General features: G+C 57.5%; 2 protein-coding genes across 18 annotated transcripts in view; both read right to left on the bottom strand.

Annotated features, from left to right (window-relative positions):
* Nucleotides 1-1,443, bottom strand: part of ANKHD1 (ankyrin repeat and KH domain containing 1) — a 103,712-nt gene extending 102,269 nt beyond the window's left edge. For 10 of the 17 annotated variants that reach the window (XM_085237003.1, XM_085237005.1, XM_085237009.1 and 7 more), the window contains exon 1: nucleotides 1,031-1,442. In XM_085237003.1, the coding sequence (XP_085093129.1) occupies nucleotides 1,031-1,309 (279 nt within the window). In that variant the 5' untranslated portion in view covers nucleotides 1,310-1,442. Of the gene's footprint in view, nucleotides 1-1,030 lie in introns of all 17 variants that reach the window. The other 7 variants (XM_085237013.1, XM_085237006.1, XM_085237004.1 and 4 more) reach the window with 2 other exon arrangements.
* A 741-nt stretch (nucleotides 1,444-2,184) lies between these two features.
* On the bottom strand, nucleotides 2,185-18,774 carry SLC4A9 (solute carrier family 4 member 9). The gene is made up of 21 exons (XM_085236809.1): nucleotides 18,488-18,774; nucleotides 16,839-16,999; nucleotides 16,517-16,660; nucleotides 16,348-16,409; nucleotides 15,836-15,993; nucleotides 14,487-14,574; nucleotides 14,062-14,216; nucleotides 13,329-13,445; nucleotides 12,940-13,114; nucleotides 11,908-12,041; nucleotides 11,511-11,782; nucleotides 9,826-9,881; nucleotides 9,526-9,708; nucleotides 9,275-9,388; nucleotides 7,813-7,974; nucleotides 6,822-7,000; nucleotides 6,556-6,628; nucleotides 3,989-4,057; nucleotides 3,179-3,352; nucleotides 2,886-3,044; nucleotides 2,185-2,518 (listed from the first exon to the last, which is right to left on the bottom strand). The coding sequence occupies exons 1-21, from the start codon at nucleotides 18,748-18,750 to the stop codon at nucleotides 2,468-2,470; spliced, it is 2,949 nt and encodes a 982-aa protein (XP_085092935.1). The 5' UTR covers nucleotides 18,751-18,774; the 3' UTR covers nucleotides 2,185-2,467.
* Between the last annotated feature and the right edge of the window lie 1,967 nt (nucleotides 18,775-20,741).

The raw sequence follows: 20,741 nt of genomic DNA on the forward strand, positions 1-20,741 counted from the left end.
GTGCACACTAAAGTACCCACTCCTGGCCCTCATATTGCACTGGCTATCATCATCCTCATCCTGCAGAAGCACACAGAGGCACAAAACACTGAAGCTACAACATGCTTCCAAGTGATGGCCACTTTTCCCCAACTCCCACTAAAAGAACATTAAGTGCTACAGCACTGGCTCAGATCCTAGCCCTTCTTTTTAACTGACAACAAAGGTAGTCAGATTCACCCTTTGGTGTGCAACAAGTGGGCAGCAGCAGCAGATGAGGCCATCTCCTCCTAGGTTACACAAAGCAGTCCCAGATGCAAGTTTCAAGGGCCAAAATGCTCCAATTGGGCCGGGATGGGGCTCCAGTCCCTCCCACACACCCTTCCCTTGGAGCCCTCCACAGGTTTGGCAGATCAAAGGGAAACACCTCAATTACCCTCTTCCATTTCTTCCAGAACGAGGACGTTGGGCAAAGACCACTTCTATTCCACAGAGCCGCACCTACCGGGAATTCAGCAGTCTGGGAACCGTGGATTTCCCCCCCCCCAGAGCCCAGCGCGACAATACTGGGGGCTGGAGACTTCATTCCGTTCCCGCAGCAGAAGAGATGCCCTCTGCTCGCGGGAGAACCTCACCTAGTGCTCGGAACACGGCTCTAAGTGGAAACCGCTCCCAGAGGTCGGCCCGCGCCCACCCTCCGCACGCCGAGAGGAGGCCGCGAGCGCAGGGCCCGGCCGGCCCGGAGCGGAGCGGAACGCCCGGGCCCACCCGCGGCGGCAGCGGCGCCGACCCCTCTGCCCCGTCTCCCGTCCCCGGCGGAAGGCCCCGTACTGGGCGCCGGGACCCCGCCCCCGCAGCTCCGGTGCGGCCGCTCACGCCTACGGCCGCGGTGCGGCCCGGCCGGGCGCAGCGCCGGGGAAAGGCGCGGGCCGCGACCCCCAGCGCCGGGCGGGGCGGCGTGGGGCGGCCGGGGCCGGCGGCGACGGCCGGACGCGGCGGGAGGCCGGCTCAGTCAGGAAGCGGCGGCCGGGCTCGGCCGCGAAGCGCTCACCTCGGACACCTCGTCCTCGTCGCTGCCGGAGCCGCCGCCGCCGCCCCCGCTCCGCAGCACGGCGGCCGCCAGCTTGAAGTCGAGGGCGGCCTCACCGGCCGCGGGCGCGCCGGGGCCTCCGGGACCGCCGGGCCCGGCCTCCCCGAAGAGGCGCACGGCCCGCAGCCCCAGTGGGGAGGGCCCGGCCGCGGCGGGCGGCTCGGCGGCGGGCGGCGCGCGGGGAGCGACCGAGTCGATCTCCTCGTCGCCGAGGGGGGCGGCGGTGCCGTCCGTGAGCATCGCGCTGATCGGGGGCCGCCACCGCTCGCAGAGCCCAGCCGTCGCCGTCCCTCACGGCACCGCAGCAGCGCCACTAACTTCTCACACCCTACCCGGCCGCGCCGCCGCGCCGCCCACCCGCCGTGCTGCCCGCGCCCATTGGCTGGGGGCGCCCCACGGCCGCGCGCTATTGGGCCGCGCAGCCGCCACTCCGAGCAACGTCAGGCGTTCCCAGCATGCTGCCTTGAGAGCACACGCCGAGGCGGTTTGAGCCCCCTGCCCCGCCCCGCTTCCCTGGCTTCTCTTCCTGAACTTTCCTGGAGCCGATTGGCTACCCCGAACGCCAGTCACGCGTCCCGCCTGAGTTTCGGGCGCCGATTGGGCCTCCGAGCTGTCTAACAACAATAATACGAGAATCCGAGATTCTGGTTGCCTAGAAGACCCGTCGCTCACGACACGCGCTGTCTGACGCCGCCCGATTGGCTCTTGCCGCGGCATAGCCCCTCCCCTCCCCTTCACCGCCCTCTGAAGGGCTCCGTCAGCGCAGAAGCCGACACCGCCTCCCCTGCCTCGAGCGCCCACTGGCGCGCGGCGCTGCCCTTCAATGCGCGTAACCCGGACGTGAGCGGCCCGCCCCCCCGCCCCCAGCGAGCGCGCGATTGGCCCCGCACGCTGCCACTCACGTCACCTGCGGCCCTGCCGGTGAGACGCCCGCGCGGCCACGTGGCCAGCGCGTGGCGGGCGGAGCGGGCGCGGGCCAGAGCGGTTTTCCCTCCGGAAGGAGGAGCCGAGAGAACGGCCCAGGGTCAAAGCACCGTTTATTCGAATGCCAATTATCTTCATTATCCGCGCGAGTCCTGCAATTTTAGCGAGAACTATTGCTGATAGGTGGATGGTTGGACTGGATGATCTTGTAGGTCTTTTCCAACCTCGGTGTTTCTGTGATTCTGCAATCCACCGACGTGCCGCGGGGCCTGCAGGCCGAGAGCCAGGCCGGGATCGGAGCCCCACAGCCGGGGCACGGGGCTCGGCACAAAGCGGAGCAAGCAGAGGTTTGGGCCCTGCTGCAACGCGGAGGCAATAAGCGCCTGCCAGCGGGCCTCGTGTCGGAGCTGAGCGGGAGGCAAGCAGCAGGCCTGGTCCAGGATGCTCTGCTTGTGCCTCGTCCCAGCCACAGCCCTAATTCACGGAGATGTTGATCTCTCGTCCCTGGTGATGCATCAGCTCAGACTGGAGGAGAAGCGAGGGGGCAATGCGGTTGGCAGCGCTCCCGGTCACCCTCCGGCAGCCATGCTCCTGAGCTGCTCAGCCTGCTGCCAGGCTACACCACGGCACGGGCTGAGCGGAGCCCGTGGCCCAGCCTGCCAGCTCCGCTGCTGTCCCCACTCCCACAGCCACTCCCTAGATGAAAGCACCGCAGCTCTGGTGCCATTCCATCTGGATTTGGCACCTTGTGCTGGGGCTGTTGGCTGTTCTTGCATCTCTGGGCAGGCAGACACTGCTGCCTGAGCTGCATGCCCTGGCCAGGTGCAGCCCCTGCACCGCAGAGTCCTCGGGGATAGCTGCAAAAGAGCACAGCTCCCAGGATATCACCTACGTCTTCATCAGCGTTGCTTTCCTGCTTCTCCTGCTTCCTGTGCAGTTTCCCATCTGCCTCCTTCCTGGCTGCTGCAGGCATAATGTTATCCAGCCAGCTCAGGTCATGCAGGGAGAAGATGCACTCAAGTGCCTTCCGGATCCCCACCAGGGCCAGCAGCTGGGGTCAGGGCAGAGCATAAGTCAGCACTGTGCAATGCACGGGGCTTGGGCCAGGGGACTGGCAGCATGATGCTTCCCATGTGGGTGCAGGTCCGTGGGTTTTAACCAGCCTGGTTACAAGAGACATCCTACCATCACTGGGAAAACAATGGCAGCCATGGTGGACTTGATGACCCAGAGCATGGCCAGGCACAGCAGCTGGATGAAGGTGAAGAGGTGCACCCGGCGCAGTGGCACATGGCGGAGGTAGAGGTGATCTGGCTGGTGTTTTGCAGGCATCAGAAGCAACCTCACTCGATCCATGAACTACAGGGAGAGGAAGACAGGCTTGTCAAACACAGCACAGAGAAAGGATGCTTACACACTTGCAGTCAGCTGTCACCCACCTCCCTGCTGTGACCACCCCTTAGCACAGAGGGGTGGCAGTGACTGCCCCCAAGGCAGGCCAAGCCCTCTGCCCCAACACTCCATGCTGTCGCCAGGGCTGCTTATGGGATCTGTTGCAGGGGAGTTGATCTGAACAGTTCTACAGAACGTGGGGCTATGGCCTCTGGCTATGGCCAGAGGAGCTCTTTCCAGACAGATGTTTAGGAAAAAAAGAAAAGAAAAAAGAGGTAGATATTTCTGGAGCATGGATTGGGATTGTCCCTGCCCAGGGTTTAGCAGGAGTAGGGCAGAGTAGGCAAATCAGTGAGGAGTTGCTCTGGGCCACCCATTGGTCCCTCTGTTTCACTCAGACCACCTGATCCACCAGTGCAGGAGTAATTCATGCTCCCCAGCAACCCAGACACCACTCCTTCCCTCTGCCCGATCTTAGGTCCAAATTCAAGGTATTGAGCCATACTGCACAGTGTGAGCTGGTATTTAGCAAACCTCTTCCTCCCTAATACCCAGAAGTATCCCAATACAATCCAGAGGCATGCTCTTTGCATCCCCACTCACCTGGATGCTGTTCAGAGCTGCCACTCCCATGTGCAGAAAGACCCCATACAGCACCGGCATTGGGATATACTGCAAAACACCAGGTGAGGCTTCAGCAGGGTGCAATTTGCACTCTCTAAGCTATGTCCCCAGTCCGTATATACAGTTGCAGTGTTTGTTTTCTTCTCTTTGAATAGCACAATTTCATTTCTTGTGTTTTTTGCTTATCTGTGGCTCCAAGGGCATTACAACTGTTCCTGTCTATGATGGGAACTGATGCACGGACATCACCATCTTCAGAGAGGGGATGGAAGTTCTGAGATGCTTGCCCCATTTTCTAGCTGGGAGTAACCCAGGCTGGAGATAAAGCACATAGGCACTTGGAGGTGGGTCGTACGGCACTGGATTTATAAATAGTGGGGTGACTGGCAAAGCAAATGCAGGCTTTGACCTGGGATGGGTGACTGAAGGGCCATGGCCTAGCTGCAGACAGCAGGCAGCTCTGTGAAACAGCACACCAAGCTGTCCCCTGGAGGCACGGGAGTTGCAGGGCAGATGGAAGGTCATAGAATCACAGAATCACCAACGTTGGAAAAGATCTCCAAGGTCATCCAGTCCAACCATCCACCTATCACCAATACTTCCCACTAAACCACGTCCCTCAGTACAACATCTAAACACTTCTTGAACACTTCCAGAGACAGAGATTCCTCCCACTCCCTGCACAGCCCATTCCAGCAACAGACCACTCTCTTGGAGAAGTATTTCCCAACATCCAACCTGAACCTCCCCTGGCACAATTTGAGGTCATTCCCTCTAGTCCTATTGCTAGATACATGGGAGAACAGGCCAACCCCCACCTCACCACAACTTCCCTTCAGATAGCTGTAGAGAGCAATAAGGTCACCCCTGAGCCTCCTCTTCTCCAGGATGAACAACTCCCATTCCCTCAGCCTCTCCTCATAAGGCCTGTGCTCCAGACCCCTCACCAGCTTTGTTGCCCTTCTCTGGACACGTTCCAGAGCCTCGATGTCTTCCTTGTAGTGAGGGACCCAAAACTGAACGCAGTACTTGAGGTGTAGCCTCACCAGAGCTGAGTACAGGGGGATGATTACTTCCCTGCTCCTGCTGGCTGCACTACTGGCCATTGGCCTCCTTGACCACCTGGGCACCTGGAACACACTGCTGTTCAGCTCAGCGTCAACCAACACTCCCAGGTCCATTTCTTCCACACAGTCTTCCAGCCACTGTGCTCCAAGCCTATAGCATTGCCTGGGGCTGTTGTGGCCAAGTGCAGGACTGGCCCTTGGTCTTGTTCAACTTCATCCCACTGGCCTGAGCCCAGCGATCAGCCTGTCCAGATCCCTTCCTACCCCCAGGCAGAATGATGCTTCCTGCCAACTCGGTGCCATCTGCAAACTTTCTGAGGGTGCACTCAGTGCCCTCATCCAGGTCATCATACTGATCAGGACAGGCCCCAGTACCGATCTCTGGGGAACACCACTTCTGACAGCTGCCAGCTGGATTTAGCTCCATTCACCACCACTCTCTGGGCCCAGCCTCCAGCCAGTTCTTTACCCAGAAAAGAGTGTAATTGTCCAAGCCATGGGCTGCCAGCTTGTACAGGAAAATACTGTGGGAGACAGTGTCGAAGGCTTTCTTGAAGTCTAGGTAGACTATGTCAGCAGGTCGGCCTAGCTCCTGTCTAGCCAGTGAGATCAGCTGAATCAACTCTGGTGATCAATGGGGTGACAGATGTCACGGCCAGATTGCCCTCACATCCAGGTCCTGCCACCTCTGGGCTGCTTTCTAGTCTAACTCCTCTTTCACAAGCACATTTCCCCAGTATCCAGCCAGATTCCTGCCATCATGTTGCTCAGCATGTTCTGTTTTTCCTCCCAGGCCTTGTCAGGCAAGGGACATCACCTTCTGCTCCCACTGGATTGGGTGAGAAATGCTTAGGATTTGGCCAGCTTCTCTGGCATGAAGACAGCCACTTGAGATGCACCACCTGCCCAAGCTGGGAGGCAGCTGCTGGTCCTGGTGCTATCACAAAATATTTGCACAGCCCCGTTGGCCAGGCTCCAAGCAGAAGTCCCACAGGCAGCCTCAGCTCTGCATCTCACCATCCACTGTAACGGGAGGAGCAGGAAGTTTTGGTCTCTAGTTTCTCTGCCATCCTCAGGACTGGGGACAGAGATGACACTAGAGGAGAAGGGACCCCACTTTCAAGTGACCCAGGTATGGCAAGAAGCAGAGCCAGGAGCTCTGCCACTCTCATTGCAGTGCTGGGTTAAGTGCTGGCACTGCTCTGGTGATGGGACAGGAGGTTGCAGGGGACAGGACTGACTCCTCGGGGAAAACTGTGAGCCAGCTGCTGGGGTCACCTTGCAGCAATTGAGCCAATCCTTCTGCCCTTCTCCAGATCCCTTCCCAAACAGTGCAGTACTCCTTGTTAGGTGGCTCTCTGTGCTGCAGCTGGAGGAGCAGTGGGGTTGGGAACCACTCTTAAGTTGTAGTGCACCCTGCCCACTTCAGAAAGGAGGCAAAGACACCCTGAGGCCAACACCAGTAGCCAATTTCCATACCTTGAGAATGGGTGCCATGAAGACAGAGACTCCTGTCAGGATGAAGACCACCAGGCCGGTCAACCTCTGCTCCCTGTGGGCAGCAGTGCAGGCATCTCAGGAGTGTCCAGGCTCTCCCAGGCACCCACAGCCCCCATCAGCCTGCATGGGCAGCAGCCTGTCCCCTGGTGCCACTGCTGTGGGCAGGAGAGGTGCAGGAGTTCCCCAGAGTAGAGGCTCAGGCCAGATGGGGAGCAGCTCACTATGTGGCAGAGCTCAGGCCCTACCTGATACCCAGGAACTCGGGCTGCTCGCCTGGAGCTGAGGCAGTGCTCTCCTTCCTAAGGCTCTCCATGTGTGCCAGGGAGATGACAGTGGCCGACACGTACCAGGGGAGGCCCATCACAGAGGTGACAATCATCAGGAGTGAGACGCAGAGGAAGTCCAGGTGAAAGCCTGCCCCTTTCTGCAAAGAGGGAAGCACCGAGGCTGGGAATGAGCTATGGGCCATGGCAGCACAGGGAGGCCCTCCCAGCATGATGGGAACAGGACACTGTCTCAGAAGACAGCAGGCCCTGGGCTACTGCTGACCATCAGGGCGGGGGGTGGATGTATTAGGAAGCCAAGGATGAGCACATGGCAAGGCCAGGGAGTGGCATCTTGCCTGACTATGCCGTGAGCATTGTCCCTCAGCCCTGCGGAGCCACATGCCCCAGAGCTCACAGTGACAGGATGAGCCATATGTCCTGGGCAGATGTGTGGCGGGAGCCCTGCCAGGTCCTGCATGTATCTGAGAGCATTTGTAAATATCATAAATCTTCAGATGGAGTAAAAAACACCCAAGGGCCAGCCTACAACCTAATATTTGCACTCTCTTGGTGATCAGCCACAATGCTGCCCAGCCCTGAGGATGTCTGCAGCCTACAGCTGGCTTGTCCCAGCAATGTCCTATTCCCGCTGTCCCCCACCAAGTCCTATCCACAGCCCTTCCTGCAGTGGATGATGGAGGCATGGGGGGGATGCCGCAGAGGGAGAGGCTCAGGGGCATCCCTAGAGCCGGTGGGAAGGCTGACACCCCCAAAACAGCAAGTCCCACCTGCCTGGCAAGGGTTGCGCCTCTACAGGAGTCAATACAGCAAGACATTGGCACTGCCAATGCCAGCTCTCCCCTGTCTGCCCAGCCTGGCCCAAGCAAGAGCTCACACACAGGGTAGAGCAGTGTTCCCCATCTGTAGCCTGCACCCTGCTGGCACCATTCCACCCCTTGGCTCTGCTCACCTGCAGCTTGTACTCCTTGCGGTTAAGAATGACAGCTGTGATCTGCTGGTCCATGAAAATGAGGATGGTGACAAGGATGGCAGGCACCACAGCTGCCAGGCAGATCCACCAGGGGTTGGCTCCAAAGGGGAAGACAATCCAGCCCCTCATGGGATTTGTGGGCTGCAGAAGGCAGAAAGATCATGCCAGCCAACGTATGCCTACAGGGCCTGCAGCATAGCAGAGTGAAGTGACCAGCTCATGGGCACGAAAGCTGGATCAACATGGATGCCCTTGGATGCTCCTTCCTTGGGAGCTTCCAGGCTCACCCAGTAGCCTGCAAGGACACCCACTGCAGCAGAGCTTATTCCTGGGCACCATGAGCTGGTGCTGGGAGCTGGGCACACCTAGAACAGCACAGGCCCGCCTGGGTAAGCTATAGGGGGAACATTTGAGCAGTGGGTGGAAGAGGGGATATTGCAGTGCCCAAGCAGGTAGCAGCACATATGGACTATAACCCAGTTCATGGAAGAAGCAGAGTGTGATCCTTTGCTCTGACAATCCCTCTCCACACCCAGGGTGGGGAGCCCAAGTCCAGGCTTGAGCTCACAACTCCTGCTCCAGCATGAGTTACAGTGTAAGGTTGTCCTGCGTAAGCAGGACCAGGCCAGGCCATTTACAGACCACAGGATTGTCTGTGGCCCAACCCCTTGTATGCAGTGGGGCAGTAACATAGGGCTGAAGGACTGCAGGACAGTCATGCCAACAAGTCCACTGTGCGTTTCTATCCAGACCACATCGATGGCAAAGACAGCAGCAGTGTGGGGCAGGTTCTGCAGACAATGCAGGCCTGCTCACCAGCAAAGCTTGCGACATTCAGCCAGAGTACACCAGCCTGGCAGCACAGTGGGATTTGGGGAAGGCGGGCTGGGGAGCCAGACACAGCCAGGCTGTTTATGGGGAGAGGTGAGGAGGCAAGCTCCCAGAGGCACTGCAAAGCAAATCCTACAGAGCTGAGCATTGCCAGGCTTGCCATCTAAGCCTGAGCGAGCTTGGCACGTCAGTGCTTGCAGTGCTGGCCAGCTCTCCTCACATTGCACTGGGTCTGGCTGGGCTGAGGACAAGTAGGTCAGACACCAGCCCTTCCAGGAAGCCTGCTGTCTCCTCTCTTCTCCAAGACCTCCATGATGAGTGAGGCAATGCTGGAGACAGTTCACAAGCCTGGAAGATGAACTGGCAGCCTCCTGCTGGCAAGGGCGAGCCCTCACACACCCATAGAGTGTGTGGGATGCGCCCAGGCTAGCCAAGAGCAGGCAAGTTCAAGCAAAGGCTCGGTACTCCTACAAATCCTCCTTCCTCCAGGCTGCGCTGGAGGCCTCATATAAGCCACAGCAGCCCCTGCCCAGCCACGCAAACAGTGTGAGGCTTGCTGCTGAGCCAGCTGCTCTTTGATATTGCCCCTTGTTCCCTATCTGTTGGTCACCTTCAGCTCGCTGGGAACCAGGAGCTTGGGAGTCTCCAGACCAAGAGCCGCATCAATGGCACAGAAGATGAGGATGGCCAGGATGATGGAGAAGTCACTCACCAGCTTCCGAAACTGCAATGCCACAGACAGGGAGGTTTTCACCCGCACTGGCCAGGGACCATTCCCAGGCAGCTGTGGCAGAGGGACCATCCACACCGCCCCAGAAACACCCCAGGGTCAGCCCCAGCGAGAGGCGGGGGGGCACTCACCCCCGTGGGGAAGTAGCGGCTGCTCTTGAAGTGCTTGAGCGTGGTGCAGCAGAGGAAGGTGCCTCCAAAGAGGAGGAAGGACAGAAGGGCAATGTCAGGCACATACGGGCAGCTGTTCCCCAGGAGGTGGCCTCCTCGGCCCAGGCACTGGGCCCGGCTCAGTGCGGCCCAGACTGCAGGAGGCTGTGGGATGTGGGAAGGGTGAAGGTGGGAAATAAGCCAGGGATGTGGCACTGGAGCCAAAGGGCCAGTGTGAGCAGCCTGGTGCTCTGTGTCCCCTCCCAGGAGAAGGGTCTGTACCTGCTGCAGGGCTGTAGGTGGAGGATACAGTGTGTTGTTGCCTGCTGTGACGTGTCCTGCAAGGCAATGGAGGGAGTTGGTGCCCCAGGAGCCATGGGACTGCAGAGCTGGGCACCAAGCAGCCAGTACCCTGTCCCCAGAATATTCCCAGGAGTTCTAAGCTGGCTTGGCTACCCAGGTGGGGCCCTGTGGGACTCCTGAGGCATGAGAATGACACCAGGCAGCAGGACAGCCCGGCCTGCAGCTGGATACTCTGGGCAAGCACCAGGCCAGGGGTGATGCCAGAGTCAAGGTTTCCAGGATGCATCCGTGGCCCAGCCTCTCGCAGACTTTTGCAAGTCTTCCTCACACCCTTCACAGTTCTTCACTGTTGTCTCCTTGTTGTTGTGCTAAAATAGTTCTTCTTCAGCAATTCCTACTGCCCATTAACAGCTGTCCTGAAGTTGGCCAAGCTGTAGTCCTTCAAGGTGAAATTTTCCAGCCTAAAGTTGTGCCTTTGGGATCATAAAGGCTTGGAAAGGGCTTGGCTGAAGCATCAGCACGCTAACAGTCAAAAGCAGCAGCAAGCTCTGCCTAGCACTGGTGCTTCAGGTGCACAGTGCCATGGCTCCACTGCCACAGTGGTCCTGCAGACACGGTGATCACCATGGAAGCAGAGACACATCTTGTTCAGACTCCATGAAAAACCCTCTGAATTATAGAGCAGATTATAGACTATAGAGAAAGTCAGTTGAGGTGCTGCATGGTCTGCTGAGCTCTCCAGTGCCCCACATCTTCTGTCCCCACACTGCAGGAGCTGAACTGCAGCTCACCCCACTCCCGAACTGCCAAGGCTCCAGAAGCACAGCCCCGGGCTGCTGCAGGTCCCTGTCCCTGCCTGAGCCAGGGGGCAAAGAGGGACAGACAGTGCCACTCCCAAAAAAGGGATAAGCCTTTGGGAGCAGCCTGACCTGGGGTCACAGGCCGGGGACAGAGTATACCTGGGGACACGAGCAACAGACCAGATGCCTGCACCAGGCATTGGGAGCTGGGCTGTGCTCGTCAGGGTGCTCCATCCCAGGTGACCAGGGATACAGATGGTGCTCCTGTCCTGACACCAGCCCTGCAGCATAAAAAGGCTCAGCAGGAGTCCCTGGTGCAGGGTAGATAGTGGCAGGAAGGTAGTTCTTGTATCCCACTGGGAAAGGTCTGACTCCGACTGGTACAAGGGCAGGACGAGGTGACATTTCCATGCAACTTACTGCTTACCCTTTTGCCTACACCTAGGCAAGCTGTGGGGATGCCCAGGGCCATGGGAGCACCAGGTGCCAATATGGATGGGCAGGGAAGGGTAGAGTTGAGCAGCCTCCTTCCTCTCGGGCTGTGAGGCATTCTTGAACTAGACATCCCTCATCATTCTCAGGGACTGTAGTGCTCCTTGGGGCCACAGTTAGCTCCTGTTGTGCCTGGGACCACCACCTCCTGCCATGCCCATATCCTTCATCTCCCCTGTGCCACTCTGATAGAGGTGTGGAGACCAATGCACAGCAGGTGGCACTGAAGCTGCTATGCTGCAGCTCTGTCCCTATGAAGGCACAGCCCTGTGAGCACAGCCCAGCTCCCCACCTGCCAGCATTGTGCAGGGACTTGGCCCAGGGGCCATGCTGAGTGTGTGGGCAGGAGCTGTGACAGCAGCTTGCATTCACCTGGGACGGATAAATTGCAGGTGCAGCTGTACAAGGTCACATCATCAGCCCGGTAGTGCCAGTTGATGGGGAAGGCTTCTGCCAGGCTCAGCATCTTCTTAAGAGAGTCATAGATGAAGATCAGGCTGATGAGGGCACAGAAGCCTTCCTCAGTGAAGCGGGTGAAGTACTGCACCAGGTGACTCGCTTCAGTGGCCACCAAAACCAAGCCGAAAAAGGCCACCCAGAGCCCAATCCAAAGGCGAAACTCCAGGTAGTCCAGACCGTAGTCCCTAGCGAGGAAAGTGGCCCAGACCCTTACTGTGGCACTCAGCCATGTGAAGGCAGCCTGTGCCCAGCCCACGAATGGTGCAGCTGAGGGCTGCCACCTGGGGAGATGCCCTCATGCAGTTCTTACTCGCTGAAGGAGAAGAGGAGACGCTCAAAGACCAGAACTGGGCCGGTGCTGCTCAAGATGGTCAGAGGCTGGCCGGAGAAGAGGCAGAAGATGGAGCCAGTGAAGGCAGTGCCCAGGAAGCTCTCCAGTACACCCTGCAATGCAGAAGGATGGGATGCCAGGATCAGGTGAGCACTGGGGCCAGGGGGACAGTGCTCAGGTGCTGTCAGCCTGATGGAGCCAGCAGAAGGAGAGGTACCAGGGTGACAGCCCCACAGGCAGGAGGGAGGGGACAAAGGGCATGTGGACCTGGCACTGGCTACAGATGTGAGGTGATTCTGCTCGGGGAGAACCTGTGGGACCCTGCTCTGCTCCAAGCACTCAGAGCTGTTGCCACAGCAAGATGAAACAGGCAGCCTGGGGCTGCAGCAGCAGGACCTGTCACCCTGACTACAGGTGACATCATCCCAACCACAAGTGATGTCAGTATGTTGAACTGAAGGAGGGAGGAAGGAGTCTGAGAGGTGGCTGAGAGGCCAGCCACTGCTCCAGGAGTCACCCCAGCACTTCACACTCGGGCTGTCACCAAAGCCAGCCCAATGGTGGGCCCAGGTCCTAATGTGGCTCAGGCATAGAGCTGCAGAAGCAGGGCTACACCAGGGGCCACAGCTTCCCAAAGCCTGCTCAGGGGAATGCTTGGCACCCTAGCACACAGCCAGCCATGCCTGTGCCTGCAGGCCATGCTCAGAGCAGCTGCCTTCCTTCAGACCCCTGCAGAACAGAGTGCAGGATCCTGGCTGGACACCAGGGCTCTGGGCAGCAGGGATGAGTTTGAGCACTACAGTTGCTCAGGCCCAGCCAGTGCTCTGGGACTGCCAATGGAGAGCAGTGCTGCAGGATGCCTTGCAGCGTGCGTGAGCAGAGCATGAGCAGGGAGCTCCATGTGGCACTCCCCAGGCAGCCCTGCCCTGAGGAGTGCAGGCAAACCCTCACATACCCCACTGTTCTACATCACAGCCCATACCCAACTTGGCACCCCCAAGGCACACTGACCTGCATGTTGGCCGTTGCATCCCCCAGCATGCCCCCAAAGGTGATGGCATTGGTGACCGTTGCCAGGTAGATGTAGAGAACTGCTGAGAGGCACTGGATGTGCATGGCATCAGAGAAATCACTGCGATACCAATGTGCCTTCCTTCGGATGTCTCGGATCAGCCCCCCAAAGAGTCTGCAGCAGCCCAGAGAGAAGAGGCAGCAGGGCTCTAGCACCCTCCAGCTGGCCATGGCCATCACCAGAGAGCAAAGTCCTCTCTCCCTTGGAATCATTGGCCAGTGCTGGTTGGAGGAGGTGGCCCTGGCAGTAGTGATCTGCCCAGTGAAGCCAGGATTGATATAGCAGACAAGGCCTTACCCTGCTCCATTACCCATCTGCATGCACTGACCTTCCTGTCCTCTCCAGCTCCTCACTGGTATGCAGGTGGGCCAGGCTAAGCCTGTCCTTGGCAGCAGTTGTGTTCCCGTTGCAGTGAGATTTCCATTCCCGCAGGTGCATGGAGATCCTGAGGCAGAGCCAGGGGAGACTGAGCAGGAGGGCTACAGACCAGACCCCTCAGGACATCGATGCATCAAGAAGATGCTATCAGGGACAGGGAGAATGGAAAGGGAACAGGGCTGGGGGGACCTTCTGTATTCGCTGGCAATGAGGTGGGGTGGGATGAGGACAAGATATCTCCACCAGCTGGCAGGTCAGCCCCTGAACCAACTTTTTACAGACTAGTTATGAAAGAGAGCTGGGCAGAGCAGGAGGTGTCCTGCTGGAAGGTGCTGAGGCCCTGTGTTCCCAGCAGCTCTTGCTTGAACACTGCATGGGATGGTTTTGCCACTCCCTCACTGGCAAGAGCCAAGTGGGACTGCAGAACTAACAGCACCAGGACCATAGCTGTGGTCTGCATCAGCTGGAGCTGCAAAGGGGCTTGGCCAGAAATACTTCACTGACAAAGGCTGGCTCCTAGGTAGCTTCACCTCCATTGAGACCCAGATTTCCTAAAGGTGCCTTCCAACCTAAACCACTCTATGATTCTATGATTTCAGCATCACAGGCTTGCAGCAGAGGTCTCCAACTGGGACCCTCCACAGGAGCCACCAAAGGCTGTGGGTGCCCTCCCTCCAGGATACCTCTTGTTTGGGGATGACAGGCAGCGTGTTGGAGGAATTCGGTCACTGAGGTCCCATTTTCCAGGAGGAAGCACAGTCAGTTCATCCAGAAACTCATCAATCCCTGCAATGAGGTCTTGTTGGTGCTTAGCCTGCCATGCAATCCTTTGGAAGAGCTGTAGTGAGATGCAGTGGATTAGCCTCAAACTCCTGCATTCAGCCTTTCTCCCAGTACGTAAATACCACTGAGGAAGGCACCCATCCAGTCCATTGCAATGGATGTGCTTAGAATTTATAACCACCCATATTTCTTATCCTGGGCCAGGAAGGCTGCCAGCCCATCCTGTCCTTGGCTGCTTCTGCTGCAGCCTGCAGAGAAGAGGAGCCTTGGCATCCTCAGCCATTCTGCTGCTGTGTGCTCAGGACAGCTGCTGTGTTAGGCTCACCTCATCTGTCAGCAATGTGGCCATAGCCCTTCCAATCTCATGGTAGGCTTTCACTTTGGCTTGAGGGCCCAACAGAATGAAAAGAAACCTGCAGACAAGACAGCAACCCATGAACATTGCAGTACCAGCAGCTTCTCTAAGGGAGCTCCTTTGGAGAGCAGGTGCTCTGCAGGCAGTCTGCTAAGCATATGGGGAGTGGGTGGGTTCATCTGCACAAATTGGCTAATGGTGGTGACTGTGTTGGAAAACAGTGTTCTATAGCTGAGAATCTATCAAGCTGTGTTATTGTGCTCTTTGTATCTGCTGTATTTTCAATGGAAAAAAATAGGAGGCATCACTTTTGGAACCACCTATGTACATGCATCAGGACTATGGGAAAACTAAAGAGTTAATATCCAAAAGATGGATCTGAGTGGGAGATAGCCCCAGAATTCTGACTGTACCTTGGAGTGGCAGGCAAAGGGGAATGGCACTGAGGATATGGGGATGGGCAGGGACGAGCTCTCCTTCCATCCCATTTCCATTTCGAGAGGAAAAAGGGCCATTCGGAAAACACACGAAAAACAGTTGCTGTCAGCCAAATAAAGACACTCAGCAAGACTCCACATGGGTCTGTCTCGACCCCAAAGCCATACATTTCCCTTTAAGGAGAGTGTAGAAGTGAATGCTCGGTTCCGTGCGTGCTCATCACGGGCGCTCTGGCCCGAATGACCAGGAGGCGGCAGTGTCCGTCCTGATCCCTACCCCTCCTCAGGGTGCTTCCTAAGGAAGTCCTCGTCCTCACTTCAGAGTCACGCTGACATTTTCTTGTTACAGCTTCAAATGATACCATGTAAAAACAATCTCCCGTCCCTGTTCCTCACCCTCCCTGCTGACATTGCCCAGGACAAAAGCTCTGGAAAGCACCCCCACAGGGCAGCTTGGCAAGAGAGAGCGAGAGTCCTAGAAATCTGCATCTCTTTCCAGCCTTGATCACTGATGCTCCCAAGGAGTAAGTGGAATGCATTCAGAGGCCCATAGGGAGGAGGATGAATGCAGAGCCCATATAGGGGCAGCACTGGGTCTGTGCCCCAGTGGCTGACACTGCTCTCAATGTATCCCCACTGCAATGTTGAGTGCCCCTGAGGTGCTGCAGGACGCAGGAGGGGAGGCAGTGAGTAGAAGTTCTGGGACTGCATGCAGGCTCTGTACGTGGCTTTGGGTGTCTTTTCCTTTGCTTTTACCAGGTAAGGTCTTTCTACCCCCATGGCTGTTCTGTGCACCAAGGCACAGAGCTTAAGGGATGCAGGAGGCAGCGGGGACATTGACTGCAGAAAGGGCTACAAGGCCGCTGGCTGTGCTCCAGTTACCTGCTGGGGAGGGCAACTTCGGCCAGTGAGCCAAGGGTCACAGCCTCTCTTAAGCGAAGGAAGACGGGAAATGGCTTCTTCAGGAAGTCGACTTCCCCGACCATAACGCTGGCTACTTCGGCCCCTGGCAGAAGCTTCTTCTTAAATTGGTTTCTCAGCTGAAAGGACGTGGAAAGTCAGGTCGATGTGGGACAGCCAACTGAGACCAAACTTCAGATTCCAACCTCACTACCTACACCATGCCCCCTCACCCCCCCCATACCCCCTCCCGGGCCACCTCCCTCTGGGCCCTCTGGCCTGGGGCTCTCTGCCTCCCCTAGTGAGAACACATCACGGAGACTGTGTCCTGCAGTGACAGACACAGGTCCTGACCTGTAAAACCTTTCAGTGCCATTTGTAGACAGAACTTTTCAGCTCATTTAAGGTCTGAGACCAAGAAACTGATGCATTTCTTGGAAAAACTATTTCTCCCATAGACCATTAATCCATCTGCCCAGCCCTTCCTACCATACCTGCTCCTTGAGAGGAGTTTCTGAGAACTGGGTTCTGGGCTCAGGGCAGGATTTGGCCTTCCCTGCAAAGAAACAGAAAAAGCAGCAAAATGTATGCACAAGCAAAAGCATGGTACATGTCCCAGGGGCAGCAGCAGCATGCCGGCCCCTGCTGTGTTGCCAGGTGTACCTCTGCAGGGAGAAAGGCTGAGCTCTGTGAGCACACGCAGCGGGGCCGTGGTGGTTCGGTGCAGCGGCTGGCAAAGCAGCAAAGTTGCCAGGCAGTCCTGCAGCTCAGGATCCCATACATCAGGCTGTGCAGACAGTACTTTTTCTGCAACACAGGGCAGTGCTCAGCCCCAGATCTGCCCAGCCATGGAGCTCTTCTGGGGAAAGCCCTCTTTGCTGGTAGATCCAGGTACCCTCTGTCACTGGTTTGTCTAGGGATCTCCTGGTGGGCTGGCTCCTGTTCTGGGAGCATCCCACCCCATTTATCTGCATTACCCATGTACCAATTATTTCCTTGAAACTGTGGGCATCTAGATCCAGCAGCACTGTCCCCTCCTGCAGACACGTCCTCAGCTCAAAGAGGCTGTGCAGGTGAAGTACTGGGACATGAGGTGTGCTCCAGCGCTCCCCTCCGTCTTCCACCTTCTCCTCAAATTTAATCCACCTGCCAAGGAAGAAGCGCAGTCAGGAGCAGGGAATGTCTGCTCAGGTGTTCTGTGCTCAGCAGCAGGAAAACAGATCCCTAAGTTTGGCTTGGGCACAGGGCCCTGCAGCTCCACACCTTGCTCTGCTCCCCTGGCTGGAGGGATTCCACCCAGCCCCATGGCCAGCAGTGCTTGCTGGCAGTCAGAAGAGAAGTGTCTGGAGCAGTTTGTCATGGTCAGGCTGTGCCAAATCCTTGCAGAGCAGCACACACAGAGCTTCCCTTTGTCCACTGGCATGCAGCACAGGGCAAGTGTGCCCAGCAGCACCCACAGGGCAGTACTGACCACCCCTCAGGGCAGAGCCCAGAGCAGCCTGCTGCCAGGCCTCAGGGCATTGCCCGGAGCACAGCTGCACTGGGAGAGCAGGGCCAGGTGCTGGGAGAGCCCCAGCATTCAGACACATGGCTCCAGTCCTGCAGGACTCTGTGGCGGGCCCACTGCTGTATGGGAACTGCTAGCACATATCTCCGAGTCTCCTTCAGGCATCGCTGTCGAGCTGCTCAGGGACAGCATGATGAGGTGGCATTTCCCAACCATGCTCCCGCCCCACACCAGACCTGGGATGGGCCTGGCTCTCCTATACCCCTGCCCAGGACCTCATTGCCCTCCCCATGCTCCACCTGCCCTCCTGGCACTCAGCTCTGCCCCCAGGCTGCTTCTGACTCCTGCTGCCCTGAGCATCTAAGCCATTTTCAGGCTCTGCTGCTGCATTCCCACTGCAGCCCAGCTCCACACTGGGAGTGCTACCCCTGGCCAAGCCTTTTTTACAGGCTGCTCTTGCTTGCTCTGGAAAAGAAACCAAACTATCTCCCAGGGCTTCAAGGTACATGCACTGAGATCATGGCCACAGACCTCTCACACCTGCAGTGCCCCACCTCCCTGAGGTGAGCGGTGCACCTCCTTTCCCACCAGTGGTTTGTGGGAAGGATGCATCCCCTGCCCTGAGGAAGAGCTGCCCAGCACCGCTGACTGCTCACACTGCACCCAGGCTTCACCTCTGACGCAAATGTCCTGCAGAGCACATCCTTCTGCCCAGCTTTCCCATGATGTCCTCTTTGCCCATTTCCCAGAGCACAGTGCTTTCAGTTCTGCCCAGCCAGACAGTGATGCACTCCCACAACTGGCTTGCTGCCAAGGACTTGGAGAGTCAGTGAATGCAGAAGCAGAACTAAGAGAATTACGTGAATGCTGTGAAAAGACAGTGTGACCATTTGCACCCAGCCTGACACAATGCCCTCACAGGGGGCAGAAGCTTTCACATGAAATGAGTCATTCAAAATCAGGAACAAGAGTTTCCTGGAAGGCACATGCGGGCACTAGAGGCAGCAAAGCAAACCGAGCATTCTCACAGTGTAGGGCACTCCTGGGTCATCCCCAGCAGAATACTTACAGGCTTCCCCCCGCACTCCCACTTTGCCACCAGGCCCTGTCCGCTGCCCACTGCCTACCTAGCTGTCTCTCTCCATGCCAGGCCTGATGCAGTGCTGAATAGCTCATTGAGCTGGATGAACAGTGGTGGCCACTTTCGGTCCCCCACCTCTTCCTGCTGCAGGATGGCACTGATGCGCTCAGCTGTCGAGGAGATGCTCGGTGAGAAGATGCTATGGCTGACTGCTGTATGGAAAAGCTCAGAGCTGCAGGTTGCAGAGTCTCCCTGCCCAGGCTGCACAGCTGGAGCCATGCTGGCCGGCCCAGGCACTTCGGCTCTCATTGTGCAGAGCAGCCAGGAGCCACATGCGCCTCTGGGCACTTGCTTTCTGCAGCTGCCAGTACTCACAGCACCTCACTCATCACACCCTTATAAAAGTTATGAGCAAGTTCAAACTGGCCGCAGACCAACAGCCAGGAGCCAAACCCCAAACAGTGTTATCAAACACAGTGGCCAGCCCTGAAGACCTTGATATCAGTGGCTCCCACTACTCCAGCTGTCCATGTGGGCAAAAGACTGGGGAACCCCAGCTCTGCCACCAGCTGCACTAATCCTGGGCTGATAGGTGGCACAGCCCATCACTACTCACCTAGCTCACTGCAAGGGACATGAGCACGATGCCATCATTCTGTGACTACGGCAGAGAGGATGAGATGTGAGTCTCCCAGCTAAATGTCACATCCCGCACCTGCACCTACCCCTGAGGCCAATCACAACCTGCTTTTATGCTCTAGGAAGAAGCAGTGTGGCTTTGAGCCCTCTCAAACCTCACAGGGCTTTGGAGAGCACATGGCAAGGCCAAGAGTGGATCTCTGATGGCAGCATCAGTGCACGGGATGGGAAATGCATGGCCCTGCAGCAGCAATGCTGAGGGAAGGGGATGTGGCATGGTGTCCCCCCTTGGGACCATGGGGATGCATGACTGGGAGGAACATGTCACCACTAAGGGAATCTGGAGTGGGGTTGAAGGGGCCAACAGGAGACAGCAACCCCGGGGCAGCAAGGAGCCTCTCTGGCTGCCACCCCCAGCCCCACCAGCAGCCTGCAGCTGGCAGCCTGGGTGACCCCAGCCAGAGTAGGGCTGAGAGCACCAAGGGATGCCCACACCAGCAGGCCAAACGGGATGGAGATGAGTGTGCTGTGTTGCCACAACACATGGCCCTGCTTGCACAGACTGTGTCACCACCAGGTTTTGCTACCTTGACTCTTTGCAAACAAACAGCCTCACTGTATAGAGTGCAAATACCACAACATGCAGCACAAACACTCCAGCAAACACAGGCTGTTTGTACTGGAAGCAGCCGGCTGGCCTGTGCAGCAGCCACTGATGGGAGCAGGGTGGCACAGAGCCAGGCACCAGTGTGGCAGATGTCACGTTTCAGGGCAGCACGGGTGGCCATAAACTTTGGCCCTTGTGCCAAAGGGGAACACAGTGGGTTGAAGTGTGCTGAGATATGCAGCTCAGGCTCAATGGGCTTGGAGCTGGGGGTGAGACTGGGACATGGCTCTGGTCCCATGAAGCCCTGGGATGTGCCAGGCCCCCCCGTGCTGAGCAGGACAGGAGCTCTTCTCACATGTGGAGCTCAAGTCCTGTGGGCAGCGACTGAGGAAGCCAGGGTTGTTCAGACTGGAGGAGGATCAGGGAAGACCTCATTGCTCCTTGCAGCTCCATGATAGGAGGTTGTAGCAAGGTACCAGTTTCCACTCCCAGGTAAAAGAGACAGGATGAGACGTGATGGCCTCATGTTCTGCTGGGGATGTTCAGGTTGGGTGTCAGGAAACATTTGTTCTCTGAAGGAGCGATAATGCATTGGCACGGGCTGTGCAGGGAGGTGTTCCAGAAACATGTAGACATGGCGTTGGGAACGTGGTTAGTGGGCATGGTGGGGACAGGCTGACGGTTGGACTTGGTGATCTCAGAGGCCTTTTCTAACTCTGATGCTTCTATGATTCTATGTGCTGTTCAGTCTTCCCTCTGCCCTCCCCAGGTTGCAGTGAAAGGTCAGCCCACTTCTCCATGAGGCACTCAGTCCCACCCTGACGAGATGGGACCCCTCCCCATCAACCCTGCTTATCCCAAGGCTACAACCAGAGCTGCCCAGCGCCCCTGCCCTGCTCTGTGCCTGCACCCCACCGCTCCTCCCAGCCCCCAACAACCAGCAGGTGCTGAATGGTGCCACCCCACCAGGATCCTTCCTGCCACAGTCACAGAGAAGGGAGCAGCACACGTCACTGCGGGGGCAAAGCTGGCATGGACATCTCGGTACACTGCG

The sequence above is a fragment of the Meleagris gallopavo genome, chromosome 15, assembly GCF_905368555.1.
Source record: "Meleagris gallopavo chromosome 15, MGAL_WU_HG_1.1, whole genome shotgun sequence".
Taxonomy (NCBI): domain Eukaryota; kingdom Metazoa; phylum Chordata; class Aves; order Galliformes; family Phasianidae; genus Meleagris; species Meleagris gallopavo.